This window comes from Labeo rohita, chromosome 25 (genome assembly GCF_022985175.1).
Source record: "Labeo rohita strain BAU-BD-2019 chromosome 25, IGBB_LRoh.1.0, whole genome shotgun sequence".
Classification (NCBI taxonomy): Eukaryota; Metazoa; Chordata; class Actinopteri; order Cypriniformes; family Cyprinidae; genus Labeo; species Labeo rohita.
In genome coordinates this window covers 10008237-10032340 of record NC_066893.1, presented here as the reverse complement: position 1 = coordinate 10032340, position 24104 = coordinate 10008237, and the positions used below count along the sequence as shown (strand labels likewise).

The 24104-nt window shown below is 35.0% G+C and overlaps 2 protein-coding genes across 4 annotated transcripts in view; one reads left to right on the top strand and one right to left on the bottom strand.

Moving 5' to 3' along the window:
- Positions 1–1125: 1125 nt before the first annotated feature.
- On the top strand, positions 1126–8557 carry LOC127156312 (uncharacterized). The gene is made up of 8 exons (XM_051099076.1): positions 1126–1441; positions 2976–3115; positions 3551–3714; positions 4222–4311; positions 4597–4762; positions 5954–6115; positions 7168–7824; positions 7979–8557. Exons 1-8 carry the CDS (start codon positions 1399–1401, stop codon positions 8021–8023), a joined length of 1467 nt encoding a protein of 488 aa, XP_050955033.1. The 5' UTR covers positions 1126–1398; the 3' UTR covers positions 8024–8557.
- An 8444-nt stretch (positions 8558–17001) lies between these two features.
- The window catches only part of cib2 (calcium and integrin binding family member 2), a 42695-nt gene continuing 35592 nt past the window's right edge, over positions 17002–24104 (bottom strand). For all 3 annotated transcript variants that reach the window (XM_051100349.1, XM_051100348.1, XM_051100350.1), the window contains 3 exons: positions 21188–21335; positions 20797–20992; positions 17002–17848 (listed from right to left, as the gene is read on the bottom strand). In XM_051100349.1, the coding sequence (XP_050956306.1) occupies positions 17827–17848; positions 20797–20992; positions 21188–21335 (366 nt within the window). In that variant the 3' untranslated portion in view covers positions 17002–17826. The remainder of the gene's footprint in view (positions 17849–20796; positions 20993–21187; positions 21336–24104) is intronic.

The window sequence follows — 24104 nt, the reverse complement described above, 5'->3', positions numbered from 1 at the left end:
TTTACAGTATATTTTCTTTAATGTTTAAAATTAATAAATGTTACGAAATCAGTAAATAAAATATATTATAAGTAAATAAAATATCAAAAATATATAAAACGAGTACATAAAATATATTATTATATTATATTATATTATATACATTTTAAATGTGGCTAATAATGGCTTTAAATGTATTTATATTAATATTTAGTTCATAGATTATAGATTAAAAAGTAAATATTTCATTTGTATTTTATTACTTATATTATATTATATTATATTATATTATATTATATTATATTATATTATATTATATTATATTATATTATATTTTGTACAATTTAAATGTGGTTTAAATTTCCTAATGTATTTATATTAAAAAACAAATAAATATACAGACTATAGATAAAAAGATAAATGAACTATATTTTTATTTTAATTATTTAATAATTTATAAATTATTATTATATTATATTATATTATATTACAGCCTTTTACAGCCTGTTATACTATATAATTTTTATTATATTTTTCCACCATATAATGTTTTTTTTTTTTCTTATATTAATTATATTATATTATATTATTACTTATTTAGCAAATTTTCAAGTGTGGCTGAGTTATCAAAATATTACATAAATATTTATATTATGTATTTAAAAAATGTCTAAAATAAAGTAAATATAGATAAATAAGCAAACTATTTTGCGTTTTATTTGAATTTTATTATAACACATACAAACGTATCAATTAAATTTAATTAAATTTTAAATTAGAACATTTTACAGGTTTGTAGTAAGTGTCCAAATTTATTAATATTTATTTAATGTATTTGAATATATACGTAAAACCTGACAAATGTCCTTTTGCAAAATTATTTGTCTAAAAATATATTTTCTTTAAATGCTACTTGGTTTAACATTTTGTATGTAATGCAATGACATTCATACATTAAGTATGGCTCAAGTATCCAAATACGTTTTATGCCCACTGTATTATTCAAGTTACATTTGCCACTGTGCAGCTTCTTGAAGTTTACATGACTTCCTGCAAGCACAAAACCCACCATACAAACAGAAAGTGTGTGTGTTCGCATGTGTGTGTGTGTGTGTGTGTGTGCAATGAGACCACATTTCTTTCCTCTGTGTGTTCCATTTCTCTTCAGGAAACTGTAAGCTGTGATCTGTGTGAGAATGTTTGTGTTTTTTTCCTTCCCTCCCTCGCGCTGTCATTCATACGTGAGCTGAGACTCTTACCCTCTGTACAACACTCTGTTTTTCCAAACCCTGCGTGGAACAAAGTGTGAGGTGAACGTCAGCGACGTATAACAGTCAACACACCTTCAGAACGGCCTTCTGCTCTTCAGAACTATATCAGGCGCGTGAGAGGCAGAGGACACTTTTAATCTTGAGCAACATGACACTCAAATCACACTGCACGCATCAGTGCACACCAACAGGTACGTATGGCTTTCTATATCACAGATTGTATGATCATTTGAAAATGGTCTCCATTTTTTAACAAATTATTTAGGTATGGTACTACGTGTAATATTTTTTCACAATTTGCTTTTGAATATTGCAATAAATCGTTTGCTTGTGTGGAATTAAAGACACTAAAAAATTTATTTAAAATACTAAAACATGTATTTGATGTAAATTTACATTTTAATTCAAAGCTGAATTTAATTACTTTTTTTTTTTTAATTTAAACAAATTTTAAAATCGCTACAAATTGCTAACTTCACATAAAATGTATTATTTGATTAATTTTAAGCATTAAATTAATTAAAGATACTATAAATACTAAAATGGTTTACATAATTTAATTTTAATTAAATTTAAATGAAAATTTAAAGGGGCTAAAAATTGCTAAAATAATCCACGTAACTACATAAAAATGTATTATTTAATTTATTTTAGGCATTAAACAAATAAATAAATAAATACATAAAGATGCCAAATATACTAAAAATCGTTCACATAACTACACACAGACAAATGTTAATCAATAATTAAATAAATACATAAACAAATAAAAGTTAAAGATACTAAAAGTTACTAAAAAAATGCTTTACATATCTAAGTACATAAAAATTATTTAAGCATAAGATAAATTAATAAACAAAAACACCAAAATACCGAACAACAAAACAAAAATTCCACATAACTTTAAGCACATAAGCAATTTAATGTACATACACACATTTCTTTGAATTAAATGAAGTAATGTATAAATATAAATAATTACATAAATAAGAAAAAGAAGAAAAATGGGTCACAAAAAGTTACATTTAATTTATTTTAATTTAATAATTTTAACAATTAAATTATTTATAATTACGTATAAATACAAATAATTACACAAATAAGACAAATTAAAGCTGTTAAAATTGGTGAAAAATGGTTCACATAATAAAGTACAAAAAAACATTTTAATTTAAGCAATGAATGAATGAATGAATACAGTTAAAACAATAAACATTAGTAAAAATGCTCCACATATCTAAGTACATAAAAATATAATTTAACTATTAAATAAATTAATAAACAAAAACACTGCACACAACTAAGTGTTAAACAATTTAATGTATATACACACAATTATTTTAACTTAGTATAGTTAAAATATAAAGTTAATAATATAAATACAAATACATAAACAAGAAAAAGAAAAAAAGAACTTAATATTCTATAACTGAGGTTTGAAGTCTTTTTTCTCTGGAAAAAATTACAAAATTTAATTAAATTGATAAAAAAGCAAAAATCAATAACTCAATCAAATCAATCAATAGGAAGAAAATAAAAAGAAAGAAAAGAAAAAAGGAACCTCTACTGTTAACAATATATTTTGTATCTTCCACAGAAGAGAAACTCACTAAATTAATAAATAAACCTGCTATTATTTGCTGTTACGATATGAGTCATTTTCTACGAAACATGAACTATGAATAAAACAAATACAGTCAACTGACGGTTTCTGTGCATTTGCAGGATCTCTATGGACCAGCGGACACTGCAAAAGACAGTACAGCTCTAAATTGCAGCACAACTACCTCACAAGAACACATCCGATGGAGCAGAGGAGGCCTAAACCTCACAGGTTCCACTCCTGTCTGATGTTTCGCTTAAAGGTACATGGAATTTGGACACTTAAATTATGTCTATATTGTAATGGAATCCAGCAGTCAAGGTTACTATTACTGGATGTGTGAAGTCATCTAGCTGTATGTCATGTAACCTCATCTAATTAAAACTTCCCAGATGATCTAAAATTATAAAAGTGGGTTGACGAGCACAGATCTAGTGATACACAAAATTCACAGGAAATTCACATGACCTCAGGCCGTTTCGTTCATCATGAGAACGGTACCTGGCACGGTAAAATGTAACCATGCCGAACTGACTCGGCTCTGGCATGATAAACAAGAACAATGGCTCTGTTGAAACAGCTGCGGGCGTTTTATGACGTCGCCGGGAAAATAGGCAAATGAGACTGTTGCGGCGTCAAAGCTGGCTGCATCGGCCGTCCGGAGCGTTGTCTCATCTGCCTTTCTGTATTGACACAGGAGCGTGTGAGGATGGACCACATCCAGCCTGGAGGAGACGTCCAGGAAAGCACTGAGAGCAGACTGAGGGAATTGGCGCTCAAATGGTTTACAGAGACCCAGGCACCACTAATTCTGCACAACGGCAACTTCCCGGAATGGTTTCAAGGATTTATCAGCAGAAAGTAAGAAGCGTTTCTGAGAAAATTAACATTTGGAAAAGGCAATAGACGTTTTTTAAGCGATACTATCTGCTGTGTGATGCTACGACAGGTTTATGTAACGTTTTAAAGCATAAAACGCTATCTCTTCTGAGGAAAACTCATATATGTGCTTGTTAATTTAAAAAAGTGTCTTGTAGAATAAAAACACAGGGTTATTTGAATCTATAGCCTCTTATAAACAAAAGGTTCGTTTTTGGGAGCTGGTTCCGTTACGAACTTTTAACATCCATGGAAGTTATAAGAAGGTTCTTTAGACTTTTAAAATGGTTCTTTTTAGAACTTTTCAACAAAAACGTTCCTTGAGGAACCAAAAGTGGTTTTTCCATGGCCTTGCTGTGAAAACTTTTAAGAGTCAGTTGCATCTTTTGCAGTTTTACATTTGTACTTTTTAGTTTCCTAATCCAGTTACATAAGCAATATTCAAAGTTGGACCGCTTTCATTATTCCTGGTGGTTTTGTGTTTCACAGGGATGCAGAGGAGCATCTGAAAGACAAGGAACTGGGCTGTTTCCTCATTCGCCTCAGTGATAAAGCCACTGGATACATTCTGTCATATAAGTGAGTGCGTCTTCACGCTTAGAAACAAAATATGGGCTATAGAGGTCACTGATGTACTATTTTGCATTGTTTTCTTTTATTCCTCACAAATGACCCAGATATTTGCATTTCCTTTAAGCACAGGAGGAAACTTTTAAAATGCAAAATTTTGGTTGAATACCTGTATTTTCTGGGGTTTAACATTTAGCCTGTGATGTTAATCATTTTTGAAATGATTAAGAATGTTTAAAAAATTGTTTCATGTTTTTTTCATTCATTTTAACAGTCTAAATCATTGTTTTTCAGAGGTCGTGATCGATGTCGGCACTTTGTCATCAACCAGAATAAAGATGGACGTTTCATTGTGACGGGCGACACAGAGATGCATGATAGTCTCACCAGCCTCATCGAATATTACAAGTCCAGGCCCATTGAGCCCTTTGGAGAATATCTGACACTCTCATGTTTTGAGGTGAATTTATAATACTACATATTTTCTACATATTTAAATATATATATATATATATATATATATATATATATATATATAGTCAAACCAAATTATTCAGACATCAGATATTTATCTAAGTGAGGATAGAATAAATAAATAAATATAGATAAAATGAAGTAAATTGTGACATATTATACCCAAATATGCTTCATACAGTGGACTACCAGTACAGTTGATAAACATTTGGGACCAAAAATTTGATTTGACACTTTGACCTGACCATGTTTTGTTACATACATTTCTATCAAAGTTATCTGACAATATCAAGATGAATTTGTTTTGACAGTTTAACTTTTGAGGTCTTCTCATATTGTGTTACCATTTTCTAGTCTATAGTGAATAAACTGTGATAATGTGAGAAATGTTAAAGGTGTCTGAATACATTTGGTTTGACTGGACACTGCTGTTCAAAAGTTTGGGATTGTAGGGATCAAGGCTTTTTGATAAAAAATCCAGAAGAAAACAGTAATATTGTGAAATATTATTTCAATGTAAAATAACTGTTTTCTATATGAACATATTTTAAAATATAGTTTATTCCTGTGATGCAAAGCTGAATTTTTAGCATCATTCATCTGTCACACGATCCTTCAGAAATCATTCTAACATGCTGATTTATTATCAAAGGTTTCACTGCTTTATTTTTTGTTGGAACCTGTGATACTTTTGTTTAGGATTCTTTAATTAAACAATTAAAATGAACAGCACTTTTGTTACAATATAATAACAATATTTTTAAGAAATTAATACTTTTATTCACCAAAGATGTGTTAAATTGATAAAAAGTGATAATAAAGACTAAGATATGGTTATTATTAATATTTCACAATATTACAGTTTTTTCTGTATTTTTGATGAAGCAAATGCAGCCTTGATGAGCAGAAGAAAAAAAAAAAAAACTTTAAAAAATCTTGAAGATTTCACACTGAAGATAATTCAGTTTTGCATCACAGGAATAAATTACATTTTAAAATAGATTGAAATGGAAAACAGTTTTTTAATGTGTAAAAATAAGAGATTTGTTTCAAAACTTTTAAATGGTAGTAAATGTCTCTGTTTAAATAATTGCTAAGGCAAACACATTATTTTTTAAATATATAAATCATTTTTTGTCAGTCCATATCTAATCTTGAATGTGCTGTTGTGTTGCAGTCATCCACGAGCGAGCTCTATGATGTGATTAATTTTGACCTGAGGGAGAAGCCAGGAGTGAGTGTTAAAGCTATGAAGGATATTTGGGACGATCAGTGCAAAAAAACCCACGACCCGCTGCAACCTCCTGCCCTGCCACCCAAGGGACTCAGAAACACACCTGTAAGTCACATTTGACATTTAATTTAAATTCAATTTGTGATTTTTGTAATTCTTTATTTTGTTACATGTTAATTATTTGTATAAATGAATTCAGTATATTATCAATTTGTTTGATTTAATTTAATCATTTATTTATTTACTTTTTTTCTATGCATACACTATCAGTCAAAAGTTTTTGAAAAGTAAGATTTTTAATGTTTTAAAAGCCTGCATTTATTTGATCCAAAGTAAAGCAAAAGCTGTAAAATTTTGAAATATTTTTCTATTTAAAATAACTGCTTTCTATTTGAATATATTCGAAAATGTAATTTATTCCTGTGATCAAAGCTGAATTTTCAGCATCATTACTCCAGTCTTCAGTGTCACATGATCCTTCAGAAATCATTCTAATCTGCTGATTTGCTGTTCAAGAAACATTTTTTATTATGTGTATTACGGTACTTTTTTCAGGATTCGTTGATGAATAGAAAGATCCAAAGATCAGCATTATCTGAAAAAAAAAGCTTTTATACAATATACCATTCAAAAGCTTGGAGTCAGTATAATATTTAATTTTTTGGGGAAGGAAATGATTTTTAAATGAACTTTATTTAGCAAGGATGCTTTAAATTGATCAAAACTGATGATAAAGGCATTTATAATGTTACAGAAGATTTCTATTTCAGATAATTGCTATTCTTTTGAACTTTCTATTTATCAAAGAAACCTGAAAAAAATCTACTCAACTGTTTTCAACATAATAAATGTTTTTTTGAACAGCAAATCAGAATATTAAAATGATTTCTGATGGATCATGTGACTGGAGTAATTATGCTAAAAATTTAGCTTTAAAATCACAGGAATAAATGACATTTTAAATAGAAAAATATTTCACTTTTACTGTTTTTGCTGTACTTTGAATCAAATAAATGCAGGAAGAGACTTTTTAAAAAACATCAAAAATCTTACAGTTCAAAAACTTTTGACTGGTAGTGTACTTAGTAAATTAAAGTGCTTAAACATCTGACTCCACCTTCACATCTAGATGATCTAATTATGATTGCGTTCCTCAGGCAGTGCCGCCGGTGCCAAGAAAAGTCCCTCCTATGAAAGCCGCCTCCCTAGAAGGAAAGCCCACCCCAGAAAACGTGTTGTACACACCGATCGACCTGCAGAAGCCCAGAGAGCGAGTCAGAACGCCCACAGAGAGCAAAGACATTTCAATTACAGCTTCCCGAGGGGAACCCAGAGCCCCGCGACTACAGAAAGGTAGTCACCAAGGAACCATTTACTCTGAGATCTTAGTGCCGAACTGCAGAAGCCAATCCCTGCCATTCCTGGATGACAACAGTGAAGCAGAAGGACACTTTAATAGAAAAAGCCAACCGCAACACGCTTCCCACATGCAGAGAGAACAACTCAGCAATCCAGGTTTTAGCAACAGCCTGGAAGTACTATGTAATTCATCGGTTTATCAATTAGCCGGAACGCATGGCAACCAACACATGGGAGGGAGGAGAATGTCAAGCATCAACGTGCAGGAAAACGATGATACGTATGCCGAGGTGCCTTGTGAACCCGTTCCAAATCACTTCCTGGTTGACGACACGTACGAGCAGATTCCTGATTCACGGCCTACGGCGAGAGCAGACGAGATGTCGCACACTAATACCTACGAAACGCTAACAGACTTGAAACCAAAGCAGATTTTATCTGCTCGGGCTCTTAAGGTGAGTGTTAATGTGATGTATGGAAAATTGAAAGTTAGTGTTTCCATTATTACGTTTTTTTTTAATGCTTTGTGGAACATAATATTTAATATAAAGAAACACTGAGATGATCATGACAGGTTTCTGATAATAACGTACCTGTTGTTTCCTGTAGACTGAGAAATGGAAATGGCTGTCCCCTGAATACTGGAAAAAATAACGTCTTCAGATGAACATCGTCACTAATGTGAATCATGACATTACACTAATGAAGAACAGTTGTTAACATCCATCCACTGAAGCTACGTCTGATTATTGAATACTAGAATAGTACAGCTTTATTTTTCATTTTTTATTCAAAGAATATTTATTAACTTAATAATAAATATATATAGTGTCTTTTTCTTCATGCTAGAATCACAGTAGTTTTTTATAACTTTTCTTGAGAAAAGGTATTTTATGTATATGATATGTAATAAAATTATGCTATTTTTGAATAGTGTGCTTTTAGGGTTTTTGGGGGTTAAAAAAATCATGTTTTCTTGATACAAAGCACCAGTAGGCCTACTGCACAACAACTCTTGTTTTATCTCAACTCTATTGACTGTGAATATAATTAATAATACACAGAGTGGGGATTAAGCTGTTAAACTTTACAGTCTTCAAAATTACCTTACCTGCCAGTAACAGAGACCATCTGTGAAGGTGCACGTCTGTCTTTACAAGACTCAGTACATCTTTTAAAACCATTAAAACAAATTATGTCATTGTGTGTCCTGCTTTTATGGTCTTTCACTGAATATTAATAGTGTCGAGATTTCACACATGTAAATAAATACTATTTAAAACAGAATTCAAGATTAAAATCAAGCAAATTCAAAATATAACCAGCTTTGGAATAATCATGATGCTTTCATCATTCATTCATTCCTTTTATTTATAAAGCTCTTTACAACTGCAACTGCAAACCAAAGTGCTGTAAAATCAGCCTTAAAGGCATTTATGGATGTAATCGCTCTGATCTCAGATGGCAAACTATTTCAAAGCCTCAGACCCGCAACAGCAAAGGCCTGATTTCCTTTCAGCTTTAAATGAGTTTGAGGGATAGTAAGAAACAACTTACTAGTTGATCTTAAAGACTGTCTAACAAAGAGTAATAAGCTTAGGACTCATTCCATGCACTGCCTTGAACACATACAACAGCCCACTGGTAAGAGAGGCCAAAATAGGGGAGATATGTTGACTTTTCTTAGCAGTCACAAGCAGCCTAGCTGCCGCATTCTTAACTAATTGTAAGCGTGAAATAATGGTCTGACCGGACCCTACATACAAAACATTACAATAGTCCAGAAAAGACAAAATAAGGGTCTTCATGCCATAAGTAAATTTAAACCACAGTTCTCTCCAGATTTTAAAGGGAAATAAATTTGTGTATCATCAAATAGTAAGACATGCCATATTTTCTTAAAATCAAAACTAGAGGCAGCATGTGCAAAGAGAGGGGCCAATAACAGAACCATGAGGGACCACACAGGAAATAGGAGCTGTTTTCAATCAGCTAATACTCCCAATATGACTGGTACAGTATGTCACATCACGCTTTCTGTTTATTCAGTAATGATGCTTGCTAAGCTATTGACAACCAGCTAATACTCATAACATGGTTGAGGGTGTCACATTATCTGTAAACTACCTTATTTTTTATTTATTTTGTTTACTAAGCTATTAGCAATCAGCTACTCACAATATGATTGGTATGTCATATCACGCTTTCTGTTTATTCATTAATGATGTTTGTTAAGCTATTTGTAGCCAGATAATACCCATTACATGACAGGCGAGTCACATCTGTAAACTTTAGCTCTTTGTTTATTTATTATTAGTGTCTGCTAAGCTATTAGCTAATACTTATGACATAATTAGGTGACTCATTTTTTTTTCCGGAAACAGCTTAAGCTTTCTATTTATTCATGGCCCTGCTGAAAAAAAAAATGGTAAAACCAGCCTAAGCTAGTTGGCTGGTTTTAGCTGGTCAGTCTGGTCTTTGCTGGTAAGTAGGATGGTTTTAGAGGGGTTTTAGCCACTTCTTCAGCTTTAACCAGCCTCTTCCAGGTTAAACCAGCTAACTAGGCTGGTTTTAGCTGTTTTTTTTAACAGGGTGGTGCTTGCTAAGTTTTTAAGCAAGTGATCAGCTAAGACCAGCTAGAAACTACAGCTACCTTGTTTTCAGACTCAAATGAGCTGGTCTTAAAAACACTGCTAGCTGTATGCTACATCCTAGAAGAATAAGGTTAGGCAACATAAAACAACTATGACTGGTCAACTAAGGACAAACAAAGAACATTAATGTTCTGCTTCAGCTGGCTCAGATGATTTATCAAAAAAAGCTGAACAATGTATATGGATAACTGTATAACCATATATGGATTTATATTATACAACTACTGATCATAGTAATTAACTAGCAACTACACATTAATTATTGTTTCCTAGAAACTTACTCACACCACAAAGAAACTTTCTCTCTCCCTACAGGGAGTAGAGGTGATGTCCTCACATGTGATTTATATCTGGAAGAAATTTATAGCTGCCTTTCTGACTCCTTGAAGAAGCAAGACTGTGATTTGCACGCTTATGCACAAACTCAAGGGACCAAATGGTGTCGGACAAGATCTTCATGTAAAAGGGGACAATAAAGCTGCCAGCAGTGACTGATCTGGGTTTTGTGGGCAGCAAGAATCATAAATAAGAGAGTCATCCCACAGATAGCAAAACTTCAGGCAGATTTAAGCAAAGATGGTCTACAAAATGTGTCCTTCTCTGTACGACACTGTGTGTATGATGAATGACATCTACCAGAAGAGCTAATATGGCTAAGCTAACCAGTTAGACCTTGTAGCCAAATATGCACACTTCCTTGGAGAAAAGCAATATGTGAAATGTTAGTATGTCAGAAATTGTTGTATATAAACAGTTTGCCCCCATTTTTCAATGAGCTGAACTCAAAGATCTAAGATGTTTCTATGCACACAAAAGGCCTATTTCTCTCACATATCGTTCACAAATCTGTCTAAATCTGTGTTAGTGAGCACTTCTCCTTTGCCGAGATAATCCATCCACCTCATAGGTGTGGCATATCAAGATGCTGATTAGAGAGCATGATTATTGCACAGGTGTGCCTTAGGCTGGCCACAATAAAAGGCCACTCTAAAATGTGTAATTTTATCACACAGCACAATGCCACAGATGTCGCAAGTTTTGAGGGAGCGTGCAATTGGCATGCTGACTGCAGGACTGTCCACCAGAGCTGTTGCCCATGAATTGAATGTTCAATTCTCTACTATAAGCCTCCAAAGGTGTTTTTAAGAGAATTTGGCAGTACATCCAACCGGCCTTACAACCACAGACCACGTGTAACCACACCAGCCCAGGACCTCCACATCCAGCATCTACACCTCCAAGATCGTCTGAGACCAGTCAACCAGATAGCTGCTGCAACAGTCAGTTTGCATAACCAAAGAATTTCTGCACAAACTGTCAGAAACCGTCTCAGGGAAGCTCATCTGCATGCTTGTCGACCTAATCAGGGTCTCGAACTGACTGTACTTCGTCGTTGTAACCGACTTGAGTGGGCAAATGTTCACATTCGATGGCGTCTGGCACTTTGGAGAGGTGTTCTCTTCACGGATGAATCCAGGTTTTCACTGTACAGGGCAGATGGCAGACAGCGTGTATGGCGTCGTGTGGGTGAGTTATGATATAGGCAGGAGTATGTTATGGACAATGAACACAGGTGTGTTTTACTGATGGCATTTTGAATGTTAGCTACATGTTTCCCCTCCGTTTTTGTTTCCATGTTTTGTACAGTGTTTTTTTTTTTTCCATTTCCCGTGTTTTCCCCATGGATCCATGGTTCAAATTACCACCGCCCCGTCGACCTCCCAGACATCACCGGACTGAGCTGGAGGGAAGCTATCATCTGGTGTCTGGAGAGTGTCTATCCCTGATCCAGAGCCCAGCCCAGCGTCTCCCCGCTGTGCGACAGTGCTGAAGATCACCGCAGAGCCGGAGCTGATTATGACATCAGACTAGTAAACAAAAACTTTTATTTTGGATGCCATTGATCGTGATTAATAATTTGACAGCAGTAGATGACGTCCTTAGTGAAATCATACAGATATACAGTAAAGGCCTGTTTACACAAAAGCGATAATAAAAAGTGATAATAAGATAACGATAACTATAATGGTAACATTAACAAACTCCATGAACATTAACATGTCCTGCTTATTAAACGTGGGCTGCAGTTTTGGCATCTGCCACTTTAAATACTTAAGCTTTTTAAAGTAAGGTGGATTCTGATTTCAGATAAACCCACTTAGAAACACACGTTGCCATGCTAAATCATGTTAGCTTATAGCCCCAGTGGCAAAATAGACATTTGGAATGCTAATGCTAATGGTAAAGCTCCAAAATTGGATGTAAAAGCATTGTGTAAACGTAGGATGTTGTGTTTGCAGACTCAAAAGAACGTATTGTGTTTCCTTGTTTATCATTATTGATCAGGAGATTAGTGTACCGCGTTTGCCTGACGAAAAAGCCATTACTTGAACACATCCAGTAATACTGATATATACCCTGCCTTTATTATCGAACTGGCTCCTAAAAAACACCAAAATGGATCGTTTTGAAACTCTTTGGATGCCATATTGGCAAACATCACTGGGCTAATAAGATTAGAGGGCAGCCAAGGCCAGTACAGTGAGTGTGTGCGCGAGCCGCCGCGCATGTGTGAGTCACTGACGTCCCATTTTATGCCCCGCGTCCGAAAGAATCAATGCTCTAATGCCTATATTACTGTCAGCAGCCTGAGTGGCTGTATCTGACTGGAACAGAAGCACATCTAAATCAGCAGATGCTCAGGGTGAGAGGCGTAATTAACGGAGGCGCATCATCAGCACTTACATCCCACTGGAGTTTTTAATACAGTCCTCATAAAGGGAGTTGGAGGTAAAGGGATGAGGAATTAACTGCATATTAGCGCAGGCGGCGTTATCCCTAATGACTGCACACCGCTGTGATATCGCCAAAACGGTCCCTCACCAATTCATCCAGGCATGTCTTGTTTTATGTCTGAGAAGCATTTTCATGGGTTACGTAAGCCCTGCAAATGGGATCTTTTGACCATTAACAAAGGTCTAAGTGCATTTGTATTTATTTTAAAGTCCATTTTAGCTGTTTCCAGTATGTGTATATCAAACCAATTCAGATAATGGATGCTTTTTTTTTTTTTTTTTTAGCATTTAAAGGGCCAGGATATTTCAAAATAAAAATTCTGTCATCATTTATTCACACTGACCCCTTTGACTTCGATTGTATGGACAAAAAACAAACAAACAAACAAACAAAAAAACAAAGCACAGACATTTTTCAAACAATCTTCTTTTGTGTTCCACAAAAGGGAGAATGTCATACAGGTTTGGAAAAACATAAGGGTGGGTAAATGATTTTAAGTTTATTATTAAGTTGATTATCCCTTTAAGATAATTTTGTTGCTATATGGTGCTCATATTAAACTTTGTGCTACAGACATAAATTACCTCTGAAATACGCAGTTTTTCGATTAAAAAAAAAAGATCTATAACATAAGCAGTGATTTCCCCCAGCAGATGATAAAATGGGTTTAATTCACTAGACTTACATTATGAGATATTTTTATTAAAACAATTCTGAGATAAAGTCATAATTATGAGATAAAGACAACAAATCAATTACAACAAAGTTAAAATTATGAGAAAAACAATTCATGACACATATTCATGACAGAAAAGTTAAAATTAGGACAAAAACAATTATGAGATAAGTCATAATTACGACAAATGTCAAGATGACAGAGTTGAAATTATGAGATAAAAAGTCAGTGATGACAGTGAAGTCATAGTAAACTGACTAGTCATAATTATGAGATAAAGTCTATGATGACAAAGTTGAAATTATGAGATAAAAAGTCATAATTACGAGAAATGTCAAGACGAGCAAGGTGACAAGTCAGTGATGACAAAGTTAAAAATTATGAACTGACAAATCATGATCATGACAAAAAAGCTGAAATTATGACAAAAACAATTATGAAATAGATAAGTCATAATTTTGACAAATGTCAAGATGGTGAAGATGGCAAGTCACTGATGACAAAGGTGAAATTATGAGATAAACAGTCATAATCATGACAAAAAGTTGTAATTATTACATAACCAATTATAAGATAGATAAGTCATATTTATGACAAATGTCAAGACAATAAAGAGGACAAGTCACTGATGACAAAGTTGAAATTATGAGATACAGACATGACAAAAGGCTGAATTTATGTCAGAACAACTATGAGATAGATAAGTCATAATTATGACAAATGTCAAGATGATCAAGATGACAAGTCGATGACAAAGTTGAAATTCTGAAATAAAAAACTTGAAATTATGACAAAACAATTATGAGATAAAGTCATAATTATAACAAAAAAAGTTGAAATTATGACAAAAACAAATAATAGATAAGTCTTGATTACAAAAAAATGTCAAGACGATTAAGATAAGGCAATGATGACAAAGCTGACATTATGACTGGAACAATTATGAAATAGATAAGTCATAATTACAACAGTTGTCAAGACAATCAAGATAAGTCAGTGATGACAGTTGAAATTATGACAAAGAAATTATGAGATAGATAAGTCAATTACATCGAGAAGACAGTTCGGCTGAAACGTTGGTAAAATAAAGAATATTCTATGCAAGTGAGTTTCTCTACTAAATTTTAGTGTTTTCTGACCTGCACCTCATATGGTGTGCGTATGCTTATTTATTTTAGATAAGTCAATTACAACAATTGTCAAGACTATCAAGATGACAAGTCAGTGGTGACCAATTAAAAGGGGTCATGAACTGAGAAACCAAAATTCCCTTGACCTTTAGACATAACACGTCATTGTACTATAAAAACATCCTGTAAGCTTTAGAACTCAAAACTTTGTCATTAGTCTAAAAACAGCTTTTATTGAAGGCAGTCTGCCAAAACGACAGTTTTTGGAATGTTCTACACTATGATGTAATAGTGTGGATAAGCACCGCCTCCGCAGAAGAAAATCAACATCACTGCCTGTTTAGCCCCGCCCACCAATTCACACATGGTGTTTACCAGAGAGACGACATGCATGTCTACACAGGTACTAAACGATCACTCTGAATACAATACAGTTCATGGAAAAAAAACATTCTTTCCTTCTGATCCCAACGCTAGGAAAGAGTAGATCAATTTTATTTTTAATGAAGTTCCAGAGCACGTCAGTAAGAACTCTGTCTTTTGTTCACTTAATTTTACTGTGGATTCATTTACAAGTACCCATAGTGTCAGCAACGCAACGCTCGTTCCCTTGTAACCAGTAACCGGAGTGACACAATTTGACACAGAATTTTCAAAAAGATTTAAACTAAAAGACAATGAATTTTTCATTAGTTTTGAGATCTCTCCACAGGTGTTCTATGGGATTCAGATCTGGACTGGCCATTTCAGAACTCTCCAGCGCTTTCTTTGAAACCATTTCTAAATGCTTTTTGATGTGTGTTTTGGGTCATTGTCCTGCTGGAAGACCCATGACCTTTGGTGGAGACGCAGCTTTCTGGCACTGGCACTACGTTGTGCCCCAAAATTCTTTGGTAATCATCAGATTTCATGATACTCTTCACACAGTTAAGGCATCCAGTGCCAGAAGCAACAAAGCAACCCCAAAACATCTTTGAACCTCAAAACCTTTCATTAATTTTGCTCTTCCATCCACGTCCAGGAAGGTTAGCTAAGTGCCATGGGCTGTAAACCTCTTGATGATATTGCGCACAGTGGACACAGGAACTTTAAGATCTCTGGAGATGGACTTGTAGCCTTGAGATTATCCATGTTTTTCCACATTTTTTTCTCTCAAATCCATAGACAACTCTTTTCACTTCTTTCTTTTCTCCATGATCAGTGTGACACACAACACAAAAGTTGAGTCAACTTTTCTCAATTTTAACTGGTTGCAAGTGTGATCACTATATTGCCCACACCTGTTATTTGCCACAGGTGTGTCTAAATACAAATTACAGGAGCATTACATGCTTGAAAAGCAATTATTTCTTACAATTTTGACAAGGTGCCAATAATTTTGTCCAGCCCATTTTTGAGTTCTGTGTAAAATTTTATCAAGTTTGACTTTTCTTCTCTGTTTTTTTGTGTTGTTGCAGTGCAAACAAAAACAATAAGCATGTGAATACCAAAACATTTGCGACTGGAACAATTTTCTGAGAGAACTGCAAGGGTGTCAAAATTTTTGGCCATGACTGTATTCTCTAGATATAGAAATATGAACTATATACATACATACATATATATATATATATATATATATATATATATATATATATATATATATATAGACCTCAGGTGGGACTCTAACCTACCAATCATCCAAAACAGCCTAGCATCCAAATAGCAATACCATAGCAAACTCCCAAAATATTCTGGCAAACACATAGCAATCCCCTGGCAAAAAACTCCCCCAAAACAAAGCATAACATATACGTTTACATCTTTAAAAAAACATCACCTAACATCATCTAACACACTTGAATCAATGTTGGACCCACTTAAAAGGACAGGAAGCGTCTGACCCAGTAAATCATCAGCTGAACTAATATGGCCAAGGACAGCTCTGGGTGGAGATTTACTGGGCTCAAAGCGCGCTGTGTATAATCATACGAGTGCTGAGGCAGCGTTGCTCCTAACGATCTCATTCAGCTTAAAAAGTCATTAAAGTGGAATACGACAGGATAGGCTGAAGAATCATTGTTGGCCCATCTTTAATGTAAAGGCTGGTTGGCTCGCAGCTGCATGAGGCTAGAACTAGAACAAGAAGAGGACAAAGAAACAACCAGGGCCATAACTGGGGCCTGGCTAAAATTATATTCAAATATGCAATGTACAGTTCAAATATTTATAATAAAAAATATAAGTAATTAGGGATAGGGTGGTAATCAGAAAACTCCACCACCATAAGTAAGTGTATATTGATTGACTACTGTTTGTGGTGATTTTGGCGTGAACATTCTTCGTAATTTCACCAAAACCAAGCATTAACCCGTAAACATCAACAGATGCACTCAGTCAACAATCAACAGAAAAACTTTATTAAAAGTTAAGTCAAATGCCCTCTATCACATCAAATACTGAAAAAAGGTAAGAGACAGTTTGACGCTAACACCTCAAGTTAGGACAGAAGGGACAGAGGGATCTGCGGGCGGAACAAATACATGGAGAGCGAACGACAGAGAAGACAATTAGAGAATATATGATGATAGAGCCCTTCATTCAACTGGAGAACATTTAGATATGATTGTCATCATGCTCCAGTTCTATAAGCAATTAGATTGTGAAATGGCAAAGCTGTAGGGACATTAGGGAACGGGAAAAGGTGGGGAACGTAATCTAATTCATGCATTTTATGGAGAAAGATTGCATAGCTGTAGAAAACACTGTCTCGGTGGCGCTGATGCCAATAATGTGCTTGTAGCCCTCTCTCTCACTCTCTTGTCCAGTTCGTTTGTCCCTTCCTGAATGGAATGTCCCATGATTTATTTGATCCCAAATAAGAGTCTTAGAAGTGGGAGAGTGAGTTAAATTTGTGTCCAATGTGCCACGGACATTGGTAGAAGCCCATAAAAGTGGTTTACATCCACGCCAGTTTTACTCCAGGACGAGCTGTGTGGGTCAAACCCACAAAGGCCTCAAATTTTCCATTTCCTTTCTCTGAAAACACTAGGGATTTCTGATCCAAACTTTCCAATGGTGAAGAAACAGCCATGCATTTGTCAGTAATCCTGTCAAGTGTGCTTCCGAAAGTGAAAGGAAAACAACAGTAGACAATTATCCTCCATTGTGGACTTGTCTGTTCAAGGAACATCACCATTGGCGTCTTCCGCTGAAGCCATATTAGATTCGTATATGGAAGGTGCTGCAGTACAGAAAGATGACAAAGAGAGCATATTAGATTAGAGATAAAAACTAAGGGCCGGTCAAAATCGAATTATGTCCTTTCATGTCCCTAAAGCGATAGCATCATTGTCCAAAAAAGTGACAAACCCAGGATATATATTTTAGGATTTGCGTTTTATAGTCTTAACCACCACACAAGTCGATTTTTGCTGTCTCACTGGTAACTGATGAAAATTGAGCTTTGCGATATTAAAAAGTATTCGAGAAGAACCGGGATGAGGAGCAGATGGCTTCTGATGGCATTTTGATAATTAAATTGATTCTGAAATGAATTTGGAATTCCACCAGATCAAATAGCAGAAAGAATTGACTTCCAAACCTTTGTCATAGATCTTCAACAATAGACATTAACCACCTGTGTATGCGTCACTTGTGGGAAGCGCTGTGTCATTCTCGTGAAAGGACAGTTTTAACCACATGTCACACTTTACTGTCATTTGAATGAATGTTTAAAACAGCGAGGGAGAAACAGGGTTCATACAGATAGTGTAAAATGAAATTCCAGGGCTGTTCATTTGCTTAAGGGATTTGCATTTGTGTATACTGTCTTTTCTCTTTTCTTTTTGATTTTATAACAGTACTGCATTAAAGGAGTTCACTTCCAGAACAAACATTTACAGATAATTCACTCACCCCCTAGTCATCCAAGATATTCATGTATTTCTTTCTTCAGTCGTAAAGAAATTATGTTTTTTTAAGAAAAAACATTTCAGGATTTTTCTCCATACAGTGAATTTCTATAGTGCCTGTAAGTGCTAGAAAGACATGAACACCTTGGATGACAAGGGGGTGGGTAAATTATCTGTAAATTTTCAGTCTGGAAGTGAACTTCAATCAAATGATTTGCGATACACAACCCAATTTGAGCGCTTCGAAATAGTGAATCATTTTGTGACGCAATGGTTTTAACTGATTCAGAGTTTCGAAAAACTCAGTTTCACCAATCACTAAATGCTTTTTAAAATCATTGAAATTCGACAATGAATGGCTCTTTTATCTGGTTTTTGCTAGTGAATCGAAGTCACAAATTTAAATAAATCAGAGTGGTTCCAGCGTAAATGACTCAATTGACTTGGTTCATCTGTTCCTCTTTTCACATCTTCAGTTATGTTTACACGACAATGTCAGTACTACTACTTGCTTAGCTTGATTGTTTTCTGACATTAACTGAAATAAGCAAAAAAGGTATGATGTTTTTTGAATTGCGTGAATTTTGTGTGAAAAGATATGTGCTTGTTGACAAAATTAAACACTTATTTCATAAATATATTGTCTTTCAACAATTCAAGCATATTTCAAGTACCTCTTCTGGAAAATTGCTATTTTCAAGGGTTTTCCAGGCCTTAAATTTCAGAAAGTCAAATTCACTTTGAGCATCTTGTACGAACCCTGGAGGAATTTACAAAGACTGAATTGTGCCTATTGGTTTCTATATGTTTTTTAGGTTTTTTAAAATTTTGTTGGTGTCTATACAGTAGGGGGGGTAATGTTACATGTATTTGTACTGAACCGTCACGGTACGGGCATCTCGGTTCGGTGCGTGAGGCCTTACAATGAATACAGGCAATTCACCTTCAATCCAGAAAATCTAGCACAGTAGATTTTTTTTTTTCTGTTGTACCTAAATTGTATTGAACCGTGACCCCCCGAACCGAGGTACGTACCGAACTGTGACATCTGTGTACCATTACACCCCTACTATACAGGGTCAGGAAGCTCTTGGATTTCATCAAAAATATCTTAACTCATCTTCCGAAGATGAACGAAGGTCTTACGGGTTCAGAACAACATAAGGATGAGTACATAATGACAGAATTTTTATTTTTGACTGAACTATACCTTTAAAACAAATTGAAATAAGATTAAAAGTGTCTCTTGTAGCACTCTTTATCCTCAAACCCTATAATAAATGTGTCTATGAGATATGATTTAGGGGTACATGTTCCCGCTAAAGTGTTAAAATGCTGAGTCACACAAAACACTGTTGTTTATTTGTTGATTTTGTAATTTGTTAGTGCAGAAATATCACACTTTACCTTTAACAAAAAAGTAGTCAGTCAGCAGAATGCTAAGGGCATAAATTCCTTTGACGTTATCTTTCTTTGACTGTTCAAGAAAGTAATTCTCTCTTTGACTGACAGCTGCTGGAAGCAATTCTAGATTTGTTTGGCATCCAGGTCTCTAAATGACAGTACAAAACCGTCCTGTCACTCTCAATCATGTGGTCATTGAGGCACAGTGAGTCCAAAAAGGCCTGTAAAAGCCAAGCAGAAGAACTCTTGCCCCATAAAGTATATTTAAGCACACTGCAGCCAAATTCTATCAGAAGCCTCCAGATTAAAGAGCTAACCAGAACATTAGCAACTAGCATAACTGGCTTTACTGGACTTATCCATTATGTCCGATATGAGCACATTAACTTCCAATAAATCATAAGTATCATTACAGTGAAGTACAAAATAGTTACTAGTACATAAGCAGCAGCTTTCTAAGGCAGCATGCTATTAAAAAAGAAGCTAATAAGCAACTGATTTGGGAAATTCTACATAGGTAGCAAATTTATACAGTAATTTGTACACCAGTGTACAGGATACAAATAGTGTAGACTCAATAGATTTCAACAGGTTTGATGATGGCATGTTGCTAAGCTAGCACTACAGAATTCTAGAGAATATTAAATTATCATTTTTGAGTTAGATCTGACAATTTTATTCAATTGTATCTATGTTAGTAATGCATGAAATTATACAATGAGAATTGTGCCCGCATTCTCCACCACCTGAAATAGACTGAACTACCAAAATCCTAACTTTATTATAATTTGTAATAAGTAATAACAGCAAAACTGAACTCTAATTAGAATACATTTGTGAAAATAAGTCACTTTATTCCATCCATTGTTCTTACCTTAAAAAGTCAGGAGCCCTGGAGATCATGTTCTCAAAGTCGGCAAAGGAGAGCTTGTTGTCTCCATCCAGGTCTGCCTCTTCAATGGCCTTCTCGCACACCAGATTAACCTCCTCTGGTGTTAGCTCCTCCTTTGTTAACTTGTTTAGAGTCTTTTCTAAGTCCTCCTTGCAGATGTAATTATCCACATTGAAGTCTAAGAACAAAATAAGAAGATGAGAATTAACCACAAAAGGTCTTTAAGTTATAAAGTTGCTGCACCGTTATGAAAGTTGCAATATAAATGTTTATTACAACCTCTAAAACTGTGCATTGCAACAATCACATTGTAAAACATTTTATTTTTTTGTTCTTGTGGACTGTACATGAGGTAATAAAATATGACTTTTACCGTATATTTTAAAAGCGTAAATGGCTTTCAGTTCTCTAGGAGCCATTTCGCTGAGAACTGAAAACATGTCTACAAAATCGTTGAAGCTGAGGTTCCCCTGGCCGTCTTCAGAGAACGATTCCACAATCCGATTCCTGAATGGATTCTCCTAGAAAACAGAAATGGAATCTTTTATTAGGATTGTACTTTAAAAAAACTAAAAAGGTTGCAATATTAGTTTAATATTAGTATAATCCATTTTCTATTATAGTATTTCTGTCACGACAACTCTCAGAGAGTTTAGCATGGTAATATACATGGCAATGTTAATGTGTTTGGTCTTGGTGGAATAGATCTGTTACGCTGCTGCGGCAGAGCAAGTACCGAGGCTTGCTACTCCAAATACATCCACAGATGTAAGAAACACTGCTACTACACATATAACATATATGAAATAACCCCCATATATAAGATACATGTAGCAGATCTATAAAGGTGGAACTGGGGAGGTGGAGGGTTTCTGAAGCACACTGCAACTGCTACAACAAGCACTAGCCAAGTATTTGAATGTTGAGCATTAATCTCATTGGCTGGTGATGTGAAAAGAACCAATCAGCTGCGCCATGTGAGTAACAATGTGATTATATTAGATTACTTGTATAGAACTAGAAAAAGGTACAATGCCATCACCATAAAAATACCTAACTATTAATATAAGTTAATATATTTTTCATTGCAATGTAGATGCAGAAAACATCTGCAAATTGTATCTAGGCCTGGCTGTAGAGTGCAAATGTGTGGCATGTGTGCAGCAGAGGGTGTTTTGCTGAGTGAGTCATGTATAAAATGTAGAAAGGCTGACTCCCCAAACTGGCGCCCATATATTTCTTACTGGCTATTGGCCTAAAGGAATTTTTATGCCCTGTGCTACTAGCTGACTCAACAGCTCTGGGAACAGTAGCATGAACACAGCAGAGCCAGATCAACCCTGATGTTTCAGCTCTGCTTGAAACACTCAACATCCTGCGCATAGTTATAAATACAACTATCCCCAGTGATATTTTACTATCCGCAAGGTCAAAATAGCACATTTTACACATAGGATTTTAGGTATAAGTTCTGTTAGCACACAGAGTTCTGAATTAGATTACAGATTTTCAAATAGTTGTATCTCAGCCAAATATTGTCCTAACAAACCATACATAAACGGAAAACTTATTTAGTCAGCTTTTAGATGATGTATGAATTTCAAAATTTACCGTTATTAATTGTTTTTTGGTCCAGTGTCACATATGTGCAGTGCTTCATGCGGTGATTATATTTACTTGTGGACACGAACTAGCTAGTCACGACTGTTTTTCCGAACACGGTCGCATCTCCATCGTTTGAACCACATTAGTTCAACAATGTAGGGCCACTGTCACCGAGTAATAAGTTCTGCTATTTAACTGATTAGAGATCTCTAAAATGTGGCTATATTGAACATGGCACCTGATGACTAATTTACTATTTTTTGTTCCATGTCATTTCGCTCTATTTGATGTTTGATTCATCGCGGGTTCCCTCTTACATCATACTCCGGCGTTTACTTTGGCATTTATGCGCATGCACACTATTCAAAAATGATGCTTACAGAGAAAGCTTAAAAATACATAGATTAAAATGCATTTATATTTAAATCGAGTGAAAGATATAGATTGTACTGTATGTTAGCTTGCTTATTGTGCCCAAAAGCATAATTTATTGAGCCCATATGTCTTACTAACAAGGAACTATGCTTCTAACCACAGGTTGAGAGCTGTAGTTCCAACCACGCAAGTTTGTGACACTGTTTGCGATTGTTCGTTTGAACTATGGTTCCGGGAAACTCTGAATCGTTGAATTATGTTGGTAATGACAGAATTTGCGACCATAGTTGGCTAACGATGCTTTTGGGAAACGCACCCCTGGTCAGTTGAGGAGACTGAATATCTACTATATTGTGAAGAATACAGAAAATTTGTGAACAACCTACCATTTCTTAAATTACACATTTTTCTTAAATTACACACTTACACATACCATCAAGTTATTGGTGTTAATATGGCACATGGTGCTAATTTCCTTAATTATATGACAATCTCTATTTAACTGCCAGCATTCCTCCAGTTTTCACTGAGATTGCAAGATGGCAGGCCACTCTAAGGTGACTGAAACCCTGGAACAGGAACCTTTCAGCCATTGCGAGAGAAGCTGGTCAATCCAAATCTACGATTTCTCAAATATTGTAAGTTTACAATGACACTAATTCAGTTAACTGCCCAAAAAAAAAGGCTGGTCATGCACGTAAGACAAATGCACAAGAAGACAGGACAACCCAGAGACTCTCAATAGGGAGTGGGTTCAGCACTGCAGCTGGAATTGCTTGCCAAGAGAAGCCTAACTGAATGTGCACTCTGCAGTGACCAAACCTCTGATCAGCAGAGAGAATCAAAAGGCTGAGGAGCACTATGCGTGAAGGGAGGAGAACTGCTCCAAAGTTCACTTTAGTGATGAGAGCAAGATTAATTTATTTGGGTCTGATGGAAATCTTTTTGTTCGGCATCAGACTGACGAAAGACTGAAGACCAAGTGCGTAAAGAAGTCAGTGAAAGGTGGAGAAGCAAGGATCATGGTTTGGGGGCTGTTTTCTTATACAGATACATGGCAGGGAATGAATGCAAATGTTTATCAGAATGTCCTTCAGCAACATGTGGTATCTTCTTTGCAAGTATCTCCCAATCAACCTGCAATTTTCACGCAAGGTAAAGCAGTTCCTTAAAGATAAGAACATAAAAATAACAAAATGGCCGGGCCAGAGTTCTGATCTAAACTAGATTGAAAATCTTTTGCTGACAAAATTGTGTCTAAGAAACCCACTATAGTTACCAAACTGTGAAAGAGAGTGAAAGAAGAGTGG